A 20,589-nucleotide genomic window follows, 5' to 3' on the forward strand; every position below is an offset into this window, starting at 1 on the left:
ATCAGCAAATGATGACTGAGCAATTGTCTCGTTTGCCCTGGCCACCTAGGTGGCTAGTGAAAATGTCCCGCATATACACGGACTGCACTGAAGAGGGGGAAACGGCGGAGCTCCATTCGTTTGATCGATTCGTTACATTATGGCAACAAACGCGTCCACGATAACAGAATATTTTGCACAGAGGCAGTTCTTCACTTAACTACCACTTTTTGTCTCTGCTCCCTTGTGGATACAAGTCGTGCCGACCTTTCGGGACCATTTTGCGAATGTTAGCAGGGACTGTTGTTCGTGATTACCTTTGTGTAACATTTAGCACCTGTATAATTGTCACTTGGCTGGCAATGGAGGCGTATGTACGATTCCACCTGTAAACCTGAACTGATTTTGTCCGTGCGTGGTGAGTCAACGAATATAAAGACTAGCTATCATCCGGGATACGTGAGAGTGACAATTCTGCAGTGGGTATGGTATGAGCACGGCCTTACCCTTTTCTGTCTTAGCCTTTTGACTCACATACACCACAATAAAGGCGACGACGAGAAGTGGTTGGTTATTTATTTAGGAGTACTGAAAGCAGCAGCAGCAGCAGAGGTCCCGAGCAAGTTAACACAGGCACATTGATGCCTTAGATCTGCTGGGCCTTGGCGAAGTTCTGGGAGAATACAAACACAGCTTCACTATACGAACACGCAAATCTTTGGTAGCGCACGAGTCACCCACTTATCCCGGCATCGAAGGTGGACGTATAGTGCACATTGTCACAAGTTCTATCGCTTCCGCAGGCTTCACTCGCTTCGGCAAGAAGGTTTCGATGCTGTGCACCACTCTGGTGTCATTACGGCAAAGGCCCACTATTGCTGCGTACCAGCCAAGCGTAAGGCTGAGTCTTCGGACTTTAGCTTTAGCGAACGTTCTGGGCTGCGGTTTGGCTAGTTATTATTTCACGATGCGGGTATGCGGCCACGCGGATGACAGCGTCCTGACGCATTTGAAAACTCTCGAATCGGTTCTGGTCGAACTGACAGCCGTTGCGTGTCCACGCGTATGGCAGAAAGCCACAGCAGGCAAGTAGTCGTAGTAAGGCAGCAAGCACGCTTGGTGAATGGGTGACGATAGCGTGTACTTTTTTCGCCCGGGGTGTCAGTTGCTCAATGTGGACGACGGCAGTTTCGCCAGTGAAGACGACTAAGGAAAAGAAGACGAAGCTGGAGCGGAGAAGACGGAGAAAAAGCATAAACCCGTCGGACATGTCTGACGAGCGCCATTCTTCGGCGAGGACTTGGCCATTCGAGACGCTCGGCAGCCTAATGGATGCTTTAATGAGTGTGCTTTTTTCTCTTCTCGCCATCGTCGGTGGCCGCGTTGTTGCCATCTTTGTGTCAGTTCCTACACTGTGCTTCACGCGGCCCTATCCAACATGAAAGACAGCTGAGAGTGTGGAAGCAGAGAAGAGGGCTAATATTGAGCGAAGGGAAGGCTTTCCCTTTGACTAGATGTATGCGCCCTTTCGACTGCTATCCAATCAGGTTACACCGATGGCCGCATATCTCAAGGAACGACAGCTTCGAACAGGACTTGCCAGTCCAGAGTAAGAAAAAATCTCTCAGACGACCAGGCACCTACCTTACTTGAGCGCTTCAAAACTTGTCGACTATCGTCTTTGAATAAACAGACTTACAGATAGACACTCACCTTTGAAGTCGAGGACAGTTTTCGAGGTGATCGTGCCACTGGGCCCTTCTACCGTACAAATGTACTCGCCCCCGTCGGCCGGAGCTTGTAATTGATCTATGACAAGTATTCCGTTTTCGCGTAGCATATGCCGGGACGACGAATTTAGGCGGACACCATCTGCAAGAAAAAAGCGCGGAAAGCTAATGTCAAACGTCAACGGTAAATCAGTATGAGTTCTAGTTATAGTTATAACTAAGTTGACCTGTTATAGAGCAAAAAGAAGACTCCTGTTTAATCTAGCTACACGCTAATGTTCACTACACAAAAGTATCCCTCTTATACACTCTTAGATAACGAATAAGCGAATTGCTGTATATAAAAATAGACCAGCTCGTCTTATCTTGAGCCATGGCTAACGCGTCTTAAACTTACGTTATACGCCTATATACAAATGTTTAACAGAAAACGGCGGCTCTTGTTGGCTCTTCTAGTTAACAATCTTCTAGTGGCATGGTCTCCCCGAGCGGAAAAGCAGATCCGAGCAAAGCTCGGCAGCGCGGAAGATGAGACAAGATGAGCAAGGACCCCATAGTAAGAACATAGATTTGGCCATGAGTGGAGCATGGCCTGCCGTAGCGGTATGCGCTATCGGCCCCTCTGTAACAGTACAGGAAGAGGGAACCGCATGGAAGTGACACATGCTTTTGACGGCGGACGTCGGCAACCACGAGGAGAACCGAGAACTAGTCGGGGCCGCGAGTGTCAACAAGCTCTCGCTTTGATAAATGGGTAAAGAAAGCATTTACTGCGTCTCCTTCTGCCTTGTTGCTACTCGCTCAACCCCCTGGCGTCGCATCGACCTGCTCAGACATGCCTTCAATTTGCGTTTCTATGCGTAGTCATCCTGCTTAAAGAGTGCTTACCTTTCATCCAGATAACAGAATCGATGGGATATCCTGCGAACGAACAGAACACCTCGACCCGACTCCCTTGAGTGACTGTCATCGATCGAGTAGCAACTTTGCGTTGTATTTTGGCGTAAATATCTACACGGGCCGTGTGACTGTTCGAACCTAGCTCATTGGTGGCTACACACGTGTAGAAGCCTGCATTGGACACATCCACTCTGAAGTAACAACAAAGAAAATTCTTGTTTTATAATGGGTCGTCACAGTGGGATGTTGTATGTAGTTGTTAACACTTCTTTCTAGAAAAAGTAGACCCGCCGTCCTGGAAGAGCTTCGTTTTAGAAAACATGTGATCATAGTCACGATGATGAGCAAGGATAGGTTCTCATTTGCCAGCAGAAACCTCACAACGGAACTAGAGCACTTATATTTTCTTCGTTATTTATAAAACGCCTGACAGGCATTGCGCATTTATTATAATTTAGGAGCTTTGAAAGCAGTACACATTGTTCCCACTTTCATAGGGGTTTGTGTTTGAGTATATGATGTGCTTGTATAGGATTTGAACGTTGAACGTCTTATTTAATAAGGTGGATGACATCTGTTAGATTGTCAAAAGCCCTGGCTACTCCATACCTGGGTATTGTAAGGTCGGGAACATTTGAATACCGTATTCCGTCGACAAACCACTCAATCGATGGTGCGGGTATCCCTTTGGCTTTACAAGAAAGCATGAGCGAGTGTCCTTCCTCTAATACCGCCGACTTAAACGTTTCAAAAAAGATCGGCTGTGTTCCTGTGTAAGAAAACAAGCACAAGTGATACAAAAAAAACGTGCCATGTATTACATGTTACAGAACAATTAAGGGAACAGGTATTGGCAGCGGCAGCGCGAAGCTCGATACATATCAGCAATTGTAACTGTGATTGGTAACAGTGTAATATCCTTAATAAGTAGATTAACTCTCGGCTCGGAATGGGTAAATCGAAGGATCCTCAAATAAAAAGCTGTTGCCAAAATCAGCCGTCGCTATGTCTCCATATGTATGACAAATACTGTCCCTTATAAAGATTAAATTATCACTCACCTAAAACATTGAGCTCAGCTGATGCCTGGGCGACTTGTACAAGCGCCGTGGTGGATACGAAACACTGATAGATGCCGGAATTGGCCATCGTGACTCTATGTATTGTCAGCGAACTACCTTCCTTCGACTTATAGATGGTAAACCTGAAAGTCATTAGGTTATCACGTTCAGCATTAGTAGGAGTTTCTTCAATCCAATACGGATTTGCTCTCTATTCTTTCGGTCTCCCGTTGCCGCCAGCCTTCGAACCTAGACTCGGGAAAGCTCCGGTGGAAATACTACGCCCAATATATGGGTTAACCTCGAATGCAGATGGCTGACATTCGAGCCCGCCAATTAGTTCATGTAATTAAGCGAGATACCGCGATACTGCGAAGTAAGCACCGGCCACTATTATAGACAACGGCCACAGGCTTCGCCTTCGTGTTTTGCGGTTTCAGGGCAACTGTAGAAGAGGCAGAGAGCGCAAACCGCAAGTTAATCTTGAACAGATGAAAAACATCTAGCAAGCTAAAAACAAAAAATTGGAACAATGGCAGGAAACCGGAACTCAATATAGAGTAGCAGAGAAAGGAACATATATGATGCGCCATACAACACCGTTGTACAAAGCTGATGTATTGTTTTTGCTATGAGTAACAAGATATTGTACAGTATTCCCATCTTCTGTTGACACCCTGTCACATTAGAATATAGTTAGGAATCAGGCAGTAATTAAAGGAATAGTTGAGAGGGCTGAAAAATTAACATCATTAGAATGGCCAAGTATGAGGAGTCAGAAAAAAAAAAAAAAAGAAGAACAAGGACTACAACTTAGAGACATCTAGCTATTTTGATAGGCACATTCCTTGAATATTCGCCACCGCTCAAATAGGACCAACAAAAAAAATGAATAGTTTGTGTCCGTCGCCGCTGCATCTAGCCATTCCCAAAATGCTCTATGGGACAGTGTCTTCAAGCTCCTTCTCTGCATCACAGTTTTCAGGGGATATTTGCGATGGAATTCTACTGACTGTGTGGCACGGTGGAGGCGGGCGGGGGCTAAAAATATAGAGATAGACGGCAGTCGTAACTTCTCTATTCTTTGAATGCTTCTGCGTCGCAAAGACCCATGCCGCCGTCCCATGAGCATAAAGATGCGTCTGGGTCATTTCCATTCGGCGACAGTCGTGCCATAGGGCGTGGAGAGAGAATGTCCATGTCTTCATCCTGTAGGACTTTGACAGTCGAGGCCAGGCAATTCTGACAAATCCTTACCGGCCCAACCCGGCCCTGCTTCTTCATTGTCTAATGCTTCAACATTGAACGATGTGTTTAGTCTCTTTGATTCGTCTTTCAGTGTGCACTGGTTGTCCAGTAGCGTCTTCTCAGGTTTCCTTTCTTTCCGGGTCCGTTTTGCTTGTGACCTCTCTCGCTCTCTCTTTCTGTCTCTCTATACGAGCCCGTCGGATCCTCGATTTGGTTAATGTCATGGACCGACTACACGGTGTTACACTTTGTTATATATCTCCTGAAGTGTTCCCACGGGAGTCTAATAAATTACATGCGCAGCAGCAGTAAGATTTCGGTCTCGAGCAAAGAAATCCCCTTTTCCTACTCCAGATCGAATCTGCCCTATCCGCTGTCGCTACGCAAAGCTTTGCCTCATCTCCTAGTGATCATAAAAGTATCAGGAGTCGCAGCGGTTTTGACGGTCTCATTATTTCTATGTTTCTAGATACTGTATCATTGTATGACAAGCTAGGCACAAGCGAACCAAAATACACACCGTTACGACTTATGGTGAAAAGTCGGAATAGGGCAATTCAAAGATCTTATTGTATACGGCCTCGCAATTATGTAGGCTCAACTTGCTGCACCGCAAGCAAAGCTACTTCTGCATGCTGTCGTAATAACTACTTTTTGTATATCGCGTTCGGTTATTGTCCACCACCTTCAAATGGCCGCGTTATTTTTATTTTGCCCGTTGGTATGTGGGCTGAACAGTGACGACAGAGGCCGCAGCAAAAGTAGATCGACACGGAAATGCTAGTATTGGTGGCCAATAATGATGACGGCAATGATGTCAGGATCCTCCCCCCACAGACGAAAATACGTAATACCTCGCTTTATGTGTTCGCTGTTTGAATTTGTATTCTTGTTTCAATATTTACATGCCAGTATATATATAGGGAAACGAACATGAAAGAAAATACGAGAGAGAGAGGGAGAGAGAGAGGGAGAGGGAGAGGGAGAGGGAGAGATGAGTATCTGTAGGATGGCGTCCCCGATTGTCTAGCATTGACTGCAGTATTAGCGAAATCTAGCAGCTTTTCACTAGCAGACACGGTAACGAGAGCAGCAGCTAGTCGTTGTAGCGATGAAGGCGGCAACAGTTATCGCTTTATTCTTATATACACACACGCACCACAAATGTATAGACACACACTTTCGCTTGTCTTCTCAGTCTTACGCTCACACGAATAGCTATATCAGGTTACGCATGCAAGCATGCGTAAGTAGCATACTGTACATACATTTCCACAAAAGGAAACAAGGGGCAAGCGAGCACGCTGGTACTGGCCGTGTAATTGCCCTTTGCTGTTGGTTCGTGCGTACGATCAACAGCAAAAGACACCACAACAACAACAATAAAAGCAGAAAAAACAACAGCGGTTACTGCAGTGGTGACCGCCGTGGTAACGATGCTGATGGCTATGACATTAAAGGCGGTATTTAAGCAAAAAGCGTTGCTGTATTTGGCTGCATCGTCTGCACGGTCAGTTGAAATCAGAGGAATTGTTATGACTGCCTAGTGGCTAGGCCGTCACGCGGCATGGAACGCCTTTGCTCGCTGTGCTTAGCCACGAACTGGGCCATATGGAGGGATATATGGTAAACGACGAAATGAACCGACGGAATGCCTCTTTACCATTTAGCCAGAAGAAGGAAAGCGAAGCCTTGCCGATGAAAATCATTGTGCGACTATCAGGCCAATTCAAGTGGACTAAATCCCGATGAAGACAACGGCTAGCTGAAGAGAACAACGAACATAACTAGGGGTTTGAACGATGAGGAACCTGGGAATACACCGTGGAACATGTCGAGTTAACCGCCCTTAGAGAGCAGACGGGAGATATCTAAGGACTGTAAATAGTGGACTGGCTTGGTTGTGAAGCAGATCCAAAGTCGGCGTGGCTGACGTGTGGTGCCGATGGTAAAGCAGGCAATGAGGAAGCGAAATAGGATGAGCATTCGCTGAGCCTCATTTGGCTGCCCGACGTGGCACCGAAACTCTACTTCATTTGGTTGTCGAAACAATTGGGAAGGTCGGTCTCGTTTCAGATATGGAAATTAAAACGGCCCTGTAGCGTCCTTCTTTGAGAGGAAGCCTTATGCATTGGACTCTTCCATTGTGACCCCACTCAACTGCTGCGCCTTTCGATCCGTGATAACAGCATGACACTCCCTTAAGCTGACAAAGCAACACAGGATGCATGACCACATCAGTTTCAGAACAAATTCAGATGAATTACATAGTACTAGTCAAAGGGCAGGAGTGACTCCACGAAGATTGGCCTGTTTTAGTGGAATTCAAAATCATTCTGTCCCTCATATAGAATGCGAAATGTTTCATCGTTCAGAAAAGCGTAAAGTGGAGCATACATACTTATACACGAAGAACATTTTGGGAAAACATTATGCCTTTTCAGCAACACAGCTCAAATGCAAGGTACTATGTTTAATGAATCAGTGAATAGCAGATTCCTACCTTGAGCTGGAATCGATCGCCTTTCCGTTATGCATCCACACGATACTGGCATAGGACGCATTCGTACGACACTTGAACGTGGCGGTGGTCAGGATATCGATGACCTGATGCGGCGGATCTAAGCTGATTTGAATCCGTTCTGAAAAACGCCAAATTCAGTTAACTGCAAGCAGGCAAGCTAAGTTTCAAGTAAGCATGCTATCAGGACCTAATTATCATCATCGTGTGCTGCTCTCAAACTGATTATAATTATGCATGGATTCCAAATGTTATCTATCAGCGCAGCCCTTGAATTCAGGGTTTAGATTATTAGCTCTATTAAAGTAAAATAGGGTCAATCCGAATCATAAGAGCTCTTATAGCCCTCTTCGTTGCGTGAAGAGGCATCTACCATTATTAGCTCGACAGCTGCAATCGGAGTTTTTCCTATGATCAGTCCCAGTGTATCCAATCGAAGTAGACATATTGGAAACTATTTAAGTCTCACTAAAAGCAGATAGCCTCCGATTTCGATACCGTACAGATAGTTTGTCACCATCAATGTGGCCGCTCTAGTTCACGATGTCCATTATATAGACGATCTATTGTATGAACGCTTACATAATTTCCACTTTGGAGAGACATTTGACGGCATTAATCAGTCAAGTGTTCCTATTCTGACAGCGCGTAAAAATTGTTGCATCCTAGGAGTTTAGGTAGCGTTCGTTGAACTAGTTAGTTTTAGCGCGTCCAGCCCGTTCGGGCTATTTTCATTCGAGTGGAAGAAGCGCAGACATTCCTGAACAGAGGTCTAAAATTAAACTCCTGTTTGCCTACGCATACAACACAATTGTCGTTCATTGCAAGGCCGTCGACTGGCCTGAACGCATCCGGTCTCTAGCCTTTTAGGAATAAAGGCAGTGCTGATTTGTGCCGGCGGCTTCAGCTACTCCTGACTTTTGAATGTTCGTTATAATACTCAGCCCGCAACACATGAAGAGATAGAAGCGTGCGTGACAGCTCGAGAACAGGTGGGCTTTGAAGGGCGAGCAAAGTCGGGTAATTGCACTCAAGGGTAATTAGCTCCTTACTATATATCGAATAATAAGATTACGCGCGTTTGGCCAATTAAATGTATAGAAAACCTTCGAATTTATTCTATAGTAATTACCAATGCCGATGTTACTGTCCATTGATTAGGTACTGACAGTATCGATCAGTTACAATTCTATGTGGGACTACTGGTGATTGCAGGTGATCAGCGACCAACATAAAGCCGTTGATCTAGAGTTAAGAGTTGCATTACTAGATTCTATTTACTAACTGAGGAACTTCAGGCAGAAGCGCTGCCACTTTTCCCCTTCTCTGGCAAGTAGGCTTACGCTATACATTACATCGAGAATACAGGAGGAAAACGGCCGCCATAGAACGCCTTGCTTCGTCACACTGAGATTCCATCCAACGATCTCTTACTTCTAATACTAACGTAGCGTGGTGACATAACTAGCTACTGTGTTTCTTATTTACAGGACGGCAAGTTTGTTTATACATATGCGCTATATTGCAGTGTGTAGCTGAGTATCTATGCTCATCTTTTGTAGTTTAGCTATAGTTTCTGCCCGAACGAGATAATGATAGCAACGCTAGCGAACCGCACTCTTTCGATGTACACCGAACCTTGTAGGAACGTCCTGTTTCCTCTCCCCCTCACGATAGAATACACACGACTGCGTTATGTTCCCTTTACCAGCGCCTACGCTTTCACTGCTTGTCTCTAAGAATGGATGTTGGAATACACCGATGCTAGTTATGAGGTTTCCTATGAAATGCCTACAGTGTACAGCATAGCACCTCGTAGCAATCCGGAGTTGTCCAAAACAGTGACCCTGTGCCAGCAAAGACAGGCGCGGCCAGCAACTGGCGGTAATACGGCGGATAGGATAGGAAAAGTGAAAAAGCATGCTAGCCAACCTGCCATCCATTCTAACGTCAGTGTCAACTATGGCCATTAAGAAAGGCAAAAAGCCACCTAGCGAGGGACAGTCAAGGCCGGCAGCTTACCCCATAGATTCCACTGGCTTAAATAATGTATTACCGCCAACAGCCTGGTGGCAGGAAAGCTGCACAGCGCAGCCCAGCGTAGTGCTACCGAACGTTCAATGCCTTAAGGCAGTGGGCCGCCAAGGGAGGCGAGACTGCCCTTGTCAATCCCCCCACCACCCGCCCCCACTCCCCACCGTTCGTTCATTACTCGATTCTAACGTAGGGAAAAAAGTCCGAAATGAAAAGACTTTGCTACAACTATAACTTCACCGGTGGCGTACAAAGGAAACGGCCAGACGCACTAACTGTTGGTCCCGCTCACTTAACCCATTGGCAGAAGCGAATCTGTGTCCTATTACTGCTGATGTTTTTGTCACGCCTTGCTGTATGATCTGCACTGTTAAGCACATGTACGGTACCTAAACGATTCTACGACGTGTTGTTGGATATGGCCGAGAAAGTCATCGACGCATCCGCATGAGGTCAAAGATATTCGAACGTTTAAAGAAGAGGGGCTAATGCGCAGGGTGAAAACATATGGATAAACAGAAATTGGTAGGTGACGCTAGCTCTCTGAGACCAGTACGGGCTATGTGTGATGTAAAAAGAAAATTTCTTCAACAAGAATGGTACGAGCCATATATACCGTTAGAAATTGCAAAGTAATTAGCAACTACTAATTCTGAACAAGGGGTGTACGTTGTGGTACGTTCTTACAACTAATTGCTCGCCACCGAGATTTGCGCTACCGGGGCTAACGCAAACCACAAAAAAATATCCCTTTGCAAAACTCAGGTGTACCATTATCTAAGAGCTCTGTTACCGCTAGTAAGGCCGATGCTACTTTAGCTTTATGTATTTTGTCTGACTAGGTTACGTTCCGTAAGTTGTTTTACACAAGCCGCAAAAACTTCGAAAGAACGTTTCCAGGATTAGACTTTTCTAGGTCGCCTCCTTTATTGTCATCGTTGTAGAGGCCGAGGGCTGAATGGCCGAAGGAACGTGTAGAGCATATTCAGCAAAAGTCAGCAGCTAGTAGCATTGGCCAGTGGCCGCAAAGGTCTAACTGTTAAGTTCAACTAACTCGAAGCAACTCGGCCTGGTGGCCTTGAATATATTGCCACCGCTCTTTCCTCCAGCGAAATGTCGGTAGGGGGCAGGTTTGTAGCTATCCGGCGGTTATAGTAGCAGGAAAGGTAACGTATACGATTTCTGAGCATAGAGACTTCCGAAAGGTGTAGGTGTAGGTGTAGGTAAAACGCGCAGAAGACGTACTGCTATAATTTTGAGAGCCTTTGCGAGCAAACGTATTTTAGTTAAAACGAAAATATGACCATCGAGCAATGCTTATGAAACAACGTGAAGTACGACGATGAGTAGAACTAATGTGATTTTCCGTTTTTACACGTAGACTTCTAATGTATGGTGTACATCTTCATATATATATATAGGGTCATACAAATGCTCTGTTGCCATAAGCGTACCGTTTCGTACTGTTTCATAGACGAATAACCAAACATAAAAGGGAAGCACGCATGATATTTCAGAGAACAAATGGCTGCTGTGAGAAGTTTATGGGTCGAGAGTTTGGTTCACTTCCGTGCGGAAGTGTCAATGGCTTCTCACCAAGCTAAAGATCCTAAGGCCCATGGTGAACATTGTCAAGCTGCCTGGTAGAAAAAAATACGGGCCGTTAGATTCACTTCCAGCTTGGGAGGGCGGCACATTATTTGTCCAGTTGAAGCGCGGTGACGAAAATCTCGGGTGCCCTCGAGTTCTCGGGGGGAAGTGAGTATTATACTGCAAGGACGATTCCCTCTCATCTATTTCTACACGACCGAACTAAGGAACACAGGTCAAACAACACTTTTACTCTAGTTTGTTATGCATAAACTAGTTACGTTGGCTGCTTGCACAGCCACGATATAGAGGTAAATGAGTTGTCAATAAATTGAACTGCGCAACAGGCTGAACAGACCATTACAATAACGGAGGATAGACTAATGCTATGTGAGAACGCATCATCGAGAATCGACATTAGGGACCGGAGGATAGTTGGCCATTGCGTATTCTGTCATGAGGCGCTAGCTACATCGACGAGTCCCAGTGCAAATGCTTATCGATAGAGTTACACATTTATTAAATCCTTATATAGATATCAGATTATATCGCAGGCATTACATGTATGGTACATATAATTAGTCAAGGCTTGCCCTTTGGTTGTGAGAGGCTAAATAAACAGCAAGCGGCAAAATTTACTTGTAACTGTATGTTGGACATCAGGCTGAACTACGTACGGTATACGACGTGTAGACGAAGGACAGATCTCTGATCGCAAACAAGCTATCCACCACTCAGGAATCCATATGAAGCGTCGTAGGACGTTTGCACCCCGCTGCGTACAAGTTGGCTTCAAGGCAACGCTGTACAGGGTAGCCTCCGTCGCTTTGTATACGGCCCGTGTCGGTGTCCGGTCGGAACTGCGGACTGTCCCTTATAACAACGACGGTTGTTGCTTGTTCCGCAACCGTTGCTACGGCTACTATGCATAGCAGCAGTAACAGCAGCAGTAGAACAAATAGCCACAAATCATAGACGGTTCCTTTCGGCCGATGCCCGACTTGGCCTAACTCAGCTACGACGAGCACGAGACACAAAGGTCCCACCGACAGCAGCTACAGCTTACAGACGGACTTGCGGGTTCATCTATCTTGGTTTCTCCTAAGCCACATCCGACGGCGGTGGCTCTGTGTCGTCGTCGTGGTGTCTTGCCTTGCTTCGCACGTAAGGTCATCGGTCGTTTGAGGGGAGGCTGGCGGTGGTGCGCTCCGGTGCGAGAACTGCATCTCTCAGACGGCGTTGAACTCCCAAGACGTTGAGAATGATGGCAAAGGGAATAGGGAAAAGGCAAGCTCTTAACGTAGGATAGGAGTTCTCGAAAGAGGAGCGCGAATGGTCGACTAACGCTGACTAGGCTGCTGCCATCGCAGCCGTCGCTGCCCCTGGTCTGTTGGCATATGCGCACTATTCTCATTTTTCATGACTGCCGCCGGCTGCGCGGGACATGTGGTCGTCGCTTGAAAGAGTCGAGCTTGCTCTCCAACGAACAAACAGCCGCGGTTCACTCACTGGCCGGCTAGTCGGACGCTAGATGGATAGCTCACGCATTTTGTCTCTTTCCCTCTTTCTTTCTCAGGCTACTTGTATTGTAGCAGGCACCGAGAAGCATGCACAAGTCAGACTTGATGACCAAACATATTGCCTGCTTAGGAGATAGGGAAGCGGGATGAATGGGCATGGGTATGCCTTGCACGAATAGGCAGGGACGTGCAGCATGCCCACCCATCTAGCGGTGGCATGATCCTAATTTAATTTGGATTTGGCCCCAATCAATGTTGGCCACTTTAGCGTCTGTGCTGTCTGCATAGTTTGCAGCGTAGCCTGTACGCTGTGCGACGCATCCAGTGGATACTTTCGTTCGTTTGCTGTCTATCTAATCATTCTCGGTGACGGGCTTCGACAAAAACTAACGCAAGATCCTGCCCCTTATAGAAAGAGAGCAGGAAAAATATGTACCCCCGCTCACTACCAACCTGTCCGAACGTCTATCCCAGAGTGCAAGCGCTACAGGCGAAAAACGATGATAGCTAAAAATTGAATAGAAAAGGAGACGTCGACGGACAAAGTGCCAACGATAGGAAGAAAGACACCACTAGCAAAAGCAGGTAGCGAATCGTAAAGCAAATGGTAGGTCCACGCAAGTTAAGAACTCAACTTTTAGGCTATTTGCAATACGACCTGTGCTGCAGCACGAGCAGCAACAGCCTTAGCGGCTACACCAATGATTGGAACAATGCGTCGGTTTGCTCTGGAGTCAAATCGAGTAGGCTCAACAGAAACGAGCAGCGCCGCTTTTCTGCAGGACCTGCCCACACCTATAGCACGACATGTAAAAGGCTCCGGTACAGAACTGCATTAGGCCGGGTAGTAGACTGGTCACCTTTAGCTTACGACGCCGCCAACGAACGAAAGAACGCAGGACAAAAAAAGATGCCGGGAAAGGCAAGCAGTGTGAAGGCAATGCGTAAAAGTGGAACAAAGATATCTACGTTGTACGGGCACACAAGCAAGCAAGAAAGTAGAAGTGAACTATATACCATTCGGCCTTAACATGACGTTGTCGGTACCATTGCCGGCAATCAGCAGGCGACGCCAGCGAAGGCAGTGATGAAAGAAGAAACCACACGGGCTAGGAATCAGACAGCAACTGTAAAGCCACCGCCTAAGCGGCCGAGATGAAGATCAGTTGGTGTTCAAGAGCTTGGACGGGCAGAAAGAGGGAGAGAGAGTGTAGAAGAATGAAGTGCCTTAAGAAGCAAACTTGATGTAGAATCATTGCTGCTGGGTGGTTTTTGTTGTGTGGCATGACAATGCGCTTCGGCTTTAGCTTTCAAAGCTCAGCTTACTCGCCGGTTATCCAGTAAATGTTTGTCAAAATTTTCCTATTACGGTAGCCCAAAGGCTGGCAGTTTGTGTCAGCTCGTCTCAGCAAGCCAGAACTCGTTCGTATGATCAGCTCGTTTTTAATACTTCGAAGTGACTGAAGCTTGAATTGTTGTTCCTCTTTTTATATTATGGTGGGGCCCGTGTGAGGAAAACGCTGAAGAGATGAAGATGAAACGAGAATGTATCTAGTTCTTTATAATGTAGCAGCGCAGACCCCGCAAGCCACTCAAGCTATGGTTCTCAAAAACGGAAAGCGATTCCTTTTACGGGAGTAATATCACGAGTCGAACGACCCCTGAGGTTGGCCTTTTCTCGAGAGCGGCGCTCAGTCTTTTACTAATCTGTCGAAAAATATGCGAAGCCCGCAAGCCATGACACTTCCCCAACAGAAAGCGTCAGCGCACAGCGGTGGCTCATCACACCAACGTACTCATCTGATTGGTGTCGTTGTCCCGAGCTTCGCAGTCTTGCACAGGCCGCAGCCTCGGCCGACACCTCCACAAAGGCCCACTTACCAGATAAGCTACTCGAGGCTAATAGCTCCTATTAACGGAAGCCCGAGGCGCAAGGCCTGAGAACGCAGGACGCACCCGCTGTTTTATACTGACTGGTTTGCTGCTTTTGGCGGCAGGACAGGCCTTTCGCGTGAAGCAATTCAACGATGCCAGAGGACTGCAAAGCAAAGTATCCGAATATAGTTAAAATCGGGTGCTTGAAACTACATTAAAGACCAGTGAAGGAAATGTGCATTAGACGCGTAAGGTTTTCGTGTACCGCTAAGGATGGAGCTGCATAACAACGGGACATGGCAACAGAGCGCGGTATGACTTTACACCTTCGCCGCCGTGGTTGAGATGGAAGAGTAAATGAAGGCTCCGTTGTAAACTATTCAGGAGGCGCTGCTATAAAACAAATAACTACCAAAACTTTTCGATGCACTGTGGTTCGACTCCGTATATTGACACTTTAGATTCGGAAAAAATAAAAGCAACGGGTTAATTTGTAAGACTATAAGGGCATCGTTTAATAACTCACAAAGAACTTTCGAATGAACAAAACTTCGTACGCTCTATTTGCCTTTCGAAATTTGGGTGTGAAACAAACAGCTCAAGATGCAATCCCTCTCTCTCTCCCACCCCATATATACATATATATATAAATATACATATATATATACATGGGGACAGGCGATTTTATACCCTCTGAGGACACATTAGTAAAACGACACAGCTGCTGCCTTCGCTGGCTCTGTCCAGCAGCACGGACTGAGGCTAGCCTAAAGCCCATGACCCAGCACGAAGCGGAATCGCATCGCGCGCAGTTCGCTCATTGTCTGACGAAGTCTTTATAGAGGTACACATAGGGAACCACGAAACGATCCCGTCGACTTCGGACCTGGGGGCATCGTCAAACAGGGAAGCAGAGCGGAGTAAGGGGAACGTCTTCCACTAACTTACCCTATTATATCTAACGTGCACCGCATGCGGACACTTGTTGGCTATATATATATATATATATATATATATATATATATATATATATATAGAAAACGTATAAACGGAAATTAACATACTGGTGCTAGACCGTTTATCTACTTGGGTCGGTGACATCAACTAACACCAGGTTATCAAACTTTATATGGTACTTGCATGTACGCCTTTGAGCCTGGTTTTTCTAGGCGAACCCCGCAATTTATTGATATTGGTGTATAAAGTGGATGCTGTGTGCTAATTATTCACGTCACCACTTTATGTGTACTATGAAACTTGAATACTTCGTCGGCATGCCCGTTCCCTTGGTGCCGCTGACCCACTTGAAATCCTTCTAATCTGAGTTAAGAATAAAAATAGTAAGAGCAGTAGCAGGAACAAAGGTTTGCAGGCGGAGGAAAACAGATGGTGATTTCCGCTGTTTTATGTTTTTCTTTTGAGTGCCGCTACCTAACACCGGTCCCACTAGCACAATGCGCCGGCTTGATCCAGGTATTCACGTTTTGAACCCTCCGCTTGGGGGTTTCTTGCTAAGCCCTAGGAGTCGCTAGTAGCAATAGTGGTCGTCGTAGTGGGAAAAATCGAGGGTATTTAAGACCCTAAAGCACCACCGGTACACCGAAGCACACAATCAACCATCTCTTTCTGCTACAGTCAAGCCCTTGCATATGCTACAGAATCCTACGAGAATCTGAAAGTCTAATCGTTCCTGATCAGCCGCATGTTCTAATTTTAGAGCCGTTGCTGTACTTTCTTTCCTCCTAACCCAGTTCTCCCCATCTCTCCACATCTAGCTCATTCGATCATTTCTCAACCGGTACTCCCCGTTAACTGCCCGCGTCAGACTAAGCGCACCAGGCTTTGCACAGCAAGATTTGGTTTCACCTCCTGGATAGTTTCTTTTGCTTAGTTTTGCAAGTTTCCCTCTTTGACTCACTTAACGCGAATACTACACCAGCTAGTGAGCGAGTGAGAAAGATGGGAGAAAGGAACGAACAGGGAAAACGCTATGAGGCGCCAAGTAGTTCCTCCACTCTTTCGCCGATCGTTTGGTGCGTCGGTGAATTTTGGCCGGATGATTCTTCTAGCCCAACTATTTTGCGTAGACACGCGAGCGCCATTGGAAACTTTGCGATGTTATAAGCTACTGCCATTGCTGCCGGTGAAGAGCAAGCCACCCTCGTTCTCTAGTCTACTAATTTTTCTGCTACGCTCTAGAATATTCAACGATGCCTAAGGCTTGTCATAAATGACTTTATGCGACGCTCACTCACGACGCGAGCAAGAATAGGCGGATGCCTGTAATTTATTACAGCGCATAGCGTTCCTTATATATTATATGGACGATAATGGATTTAAGTTGCCAATGGTCTGCGTTTGACGAATTTGTTCACTACGCCGTTTGTTACCATAGATTCGTAGAAAAGCCATATAATTACAAACAGTAATGATAACAAGTATTCGCTACTGCCATATTCGAGATATTAATCGGTCTTCATACATTTGCCTACTTATATATACGATCCTACTTATATATCGATATATATATATATCGATAATCTCTAGGCGTTCGCGCTGAACATCGGTTAATGTGCGAGCCAATAGGGCCATCTATATATACTGCAGGAGCGGGCGTTAATGCAGCAAAACCAGCTCAACGCGGTGCCTTGACAAAGTATATACATGATAACCACTTGATTTCGCTTGCCCCAATGTGGTTCCGCAATGCTTTGTGCGAAAGGGGACTGCTGATCCGTAACTGGCCATAACCGGAAACGTATGTTTGTCACTCTTTTAGTGAGGTACGCGCCTGTCTATAAGTCCGTTAGAGACGTCGTGCATTGCACTATAAATCAACTCTAGCCAATAATCATACATAAGGATAGAAGGGTGAAATCGTGCTAAAGCAGCTACTCTTCAGAGCTGGAGTGGCTCGTCGCTTGCTTCAACGAACCGAAAAAGGAAGTGATGACGGAAGTTTCCTGAGCTAAAAGCCCTGAGAAGGGACCGACGATAGCCTCAAGCGAAATTCTGTTAACTTTCCGTCCATGTGAATATTCTTTAGAGGCGCGTCAAGGCCAATATACATGAATTCATAAAGATGCACGCGAAAATCGCTATGGATGGACTAACGAATACGAGAAATTGCTAGTAAGACATCCCTAATGAATTCGCACGAAATATATCGCTGGCAGCAGACCTCACCGATTCAAAGGCATAAAGATGACAAACGATACCAATTTACGAGAGAAAGAACCGCAAAGCAACACACATTCACGCCTTTGAACACCATATAAACTGTCTATATATATATATATATATATATAGGGTTTTTTGCGGTTTTATACGGGAGTGTATGTTTTTTTGCGGCTAACTCCGATATGACTCATCGTATAATCCCGAGCATCAAATCAAATTACGATGGATCCTCTATATATATATATATATACACATACAACTTTCCACTTCTGCTTATATTATTCTTGTGCTCGTTCGAGATTTGCTATGCGAAAAAATTACCGGCATGTTTGGTCGTTATAGTATAAGCTCCAAAGGAACTACCTTTTAATTTACTAACAAGTGCTGCTGGAGAGAATATCGTTTTGTTTTACTATATTCATCTACCTTTAGGTGCGATGATCTGGATTTCCGCCTTATACTCCCCAAGCGAATTTTTTGCTCGACACTCGACAACAGTTTCATGAGTTGGTCTGAAAGTCAAAACGTTATACTCAATCGTATACGTGGGGTTGTTGGCGAGTGATAGTTTCTTGCGGCCTTCTCTGACGAAAAACCTGAAAAGAATTGATAAAGATAGGGATTAAAATCATTACGTACGATGTTGTGAGTACTTCGTTAAAGGCCAATCTACATGAGTGTCGGGCGAAATTGCAACGTCGCCCTCTTCTGTCCCCACATATACTATATCCCATATATACTCCCACCCTGATCACTTGCTTCCCTGTTATCGCGAACAATGTTGGTCGATCGGACGGCCTAAGCGAGTGTAGTAGCAACGAAACCAAAAATTGACAGCACCAACGCATATGCGTCTACAACTTTTTGTCAGCTAACCTTCAAGCTACGCACTTTACTGAGATAGGCTACAAGCAGTACGCATTCGGCACGCGGTATAACCCATGGAGGAACACAACTGCTTGAAAGGAAAACGTGTGCCCCGTGTGGAAGATATTTAGGTAAGCTAGTACCGGGCGCTTTCTTGCCAACTAATGTCACTTCAGATCGCGGACGTTGAATAATCGGACGTCCACAAAGCGTTCAGTCGGCCAGTCGAGCTGATGTTGTATATAGCAAGTGCACTATACAACACTGAAGTTCAATTTTTCTTAATACATTTCTATTACAAAAGGTAACAGGAAGAAAGACATTACGATTGGACCTGATTCATTTCTTGATAATTGTTTACCTGTAGTAAGACCCCATTGTACTCGTTTGTTCTTTAGGTGGAAGCGAAAAGAGCGGGGGTTTGCATGGTTAGCTGTTTCACTTTAACCGATTAACTTTCCCGCGCATAAGTTCTCGTTTATCATCAAATAATTCGATTTATTTGGAACAGCTAAAGGTCCATTTATAATTGAACTTCATAAAGCTAAACTTTGTACGCTATTTGCTTTTATCCATAGTACTCTTAGAGCATCGGATGTTAACTGATGCTGGTATCGAGCTTGTAATGGCAACATCGTCCCATGATGAATAACCCTCTCGACTTCTTCTTGACCAACCATCACTTTCTTCGCAATTAAGAACTCAGTGCATCGTCACTTTTTTATTTTTATCGCGTTATTACTACGTAGCGAGTACCGACAAAAGTCAGGACGACTCCCTTCTAATGCCTCCCTGAATTGATCGTTCAAGTAAACGTATTCACTCGGAGACAGCTCGAAAATGACCCGAGATTTCTCCTTTGACCGCTCGCCTATTTATCGACTACTCCAGGGTTACATTTTGATTGACTCAAGTGCAATCAAGCGATCCGTCCACAGCATCAGACTTTCGGATGTCATCAAATAATATCTGTGTTGACAGGTGTGGTCCACGTGGTTAGCTCTATAGACACTTTTGACTAGCATTAGCATATTAGCCTAAAGGGCAAACAACTGTCGATGCTACATCGCGCAATAGATGTATTGCAAAAATCCGCTTACTTTTGATGCCCCCATTGTGTTAGCAACAGCAAAGAATGGAAATAGAACCTCTTTCTCTAGCGGGGTAGGCAAACCGTAGCGTAACAGCAGCGCATATTTAAAGTTAATAATATTTTTAAAATATAGCTATTATTTATCCGACGGTTGTATAATAAGGTATGCAAACAAATGGAATATGGCCATGATCTGAGAATTTAAGACATTATCATTCACCGAATAACACCTCAGTCATAGGGCTTTGTTCGTATGGAGCTAACAGAAGTCTTTTGAAGCATTTTTAAGTCCGAATAATGACACAGATCACATGGTCGGTCATCACATGGCACAGCCCTACAGCATACTTTATAGAGCTAGAAAAATAGAGATTTTGCCATTGGCAGCAGATTTACTAACTATCACAGGGAGTTATCCCTACGATACGCGTTTAGATGGACTCACACATGTAGTAGGCCACTGCACAACGTTATAGCGTTGCGTGTAATGTTATTTACTAGGCATTAACACTTTCTGTAGCACATTTAGATATTATGGATCTGTACACTGTGAATCTCACTAGCATTGATCAACTGAACCCAGTCGACCGTCAACTAAAAGTTGCCCCTAAAAGAAATGGGAGTCCGCTACTGGCTGGCGACTTTTTACCCGGTACTGCCTAGGCCGATGCTTTTCGGTAGCGGAGCGACGGATTGGATGACGATGGCAACGGTACGCCGCCAACAGCATCTCCGAGAGCAGCAACGTTGAACGGAGCTTGGGTCATCAGGAGATATCGAATGGAACAGATGGTTCTGCTGGCAAAAAAGCGAAAGAATCCTGGACACAGGACTGGCGACTCCGCTGCCTGAAAGGGTCCCGGACTGACGGGTTGGCTACGGTTAGCAGTACGGCTCGCGATCGAAGGCAGAATAGCCTGATGGGGTCACAGAAGGCACATTTCGAAATAATCGTGACGTCCTTTACGGAAAAAACGCGACCGTCCACTCT

At 45.6% G+C, this 20,589-nt stretch overlaps 1 protein-coding gene across 3 annotated transcripts in view; it reads right to left on the bottom strand.

Moving 5' to 3' along the window:
* LOC111249218 (cell adhesion molecule Dscam1-like) overlaps window positions 1–20,589 on the bottom strand; it is a 191,194-nt gene that overhangs the window by 51,408 nt on the left and 119,197 nt on the right. For all 3 annotated transcript variants that reach the window (XM_022802779.2, XM_086986052.1, XM_086986053.1), the window contains 6 exons: window positions 18,065–18,234; window positions 7,422–7,560; window positions 3,671–3,813; window positions 3,219–3,378; window positions 2,598–2,800; window positions 1,693–1,851 (listed from right to left, as the gene is read on the bottom strand). In XM_022802779.2, the coding sequence (XP_022658514.1) occupies window positions 1,693–1,851; window positions 2,598–2,800; window positions 3,219–3,378; window positions 3,671–3,813; window positions 7,422–7,560; window positions 18,065–18,234 (974 nt within the window). The remainder of the gene's footprint in view (window positions 1–1,692; window positions 1,852–2,597; window positions 2,801–3,218; window positions 3,379–3,670; window positions 3,814–7,421; window positions 7,561–18,064; window positions 18,235–20,589) is intronic.

This window comes from Varroa destructor, unplaced genomic scaffold (assembly GCF_002443255.2).
Source record: "Varroa destructor unplaced genomic scaffold, Vdes_3.0 BEIS01000004.1, whole genome shotgun sequence".
NCBI lineage: Eukaryota > Metazoa > Arthropoda > Arachnida > Mesostigmata > Varroidae > Varroa > Varroa destructor.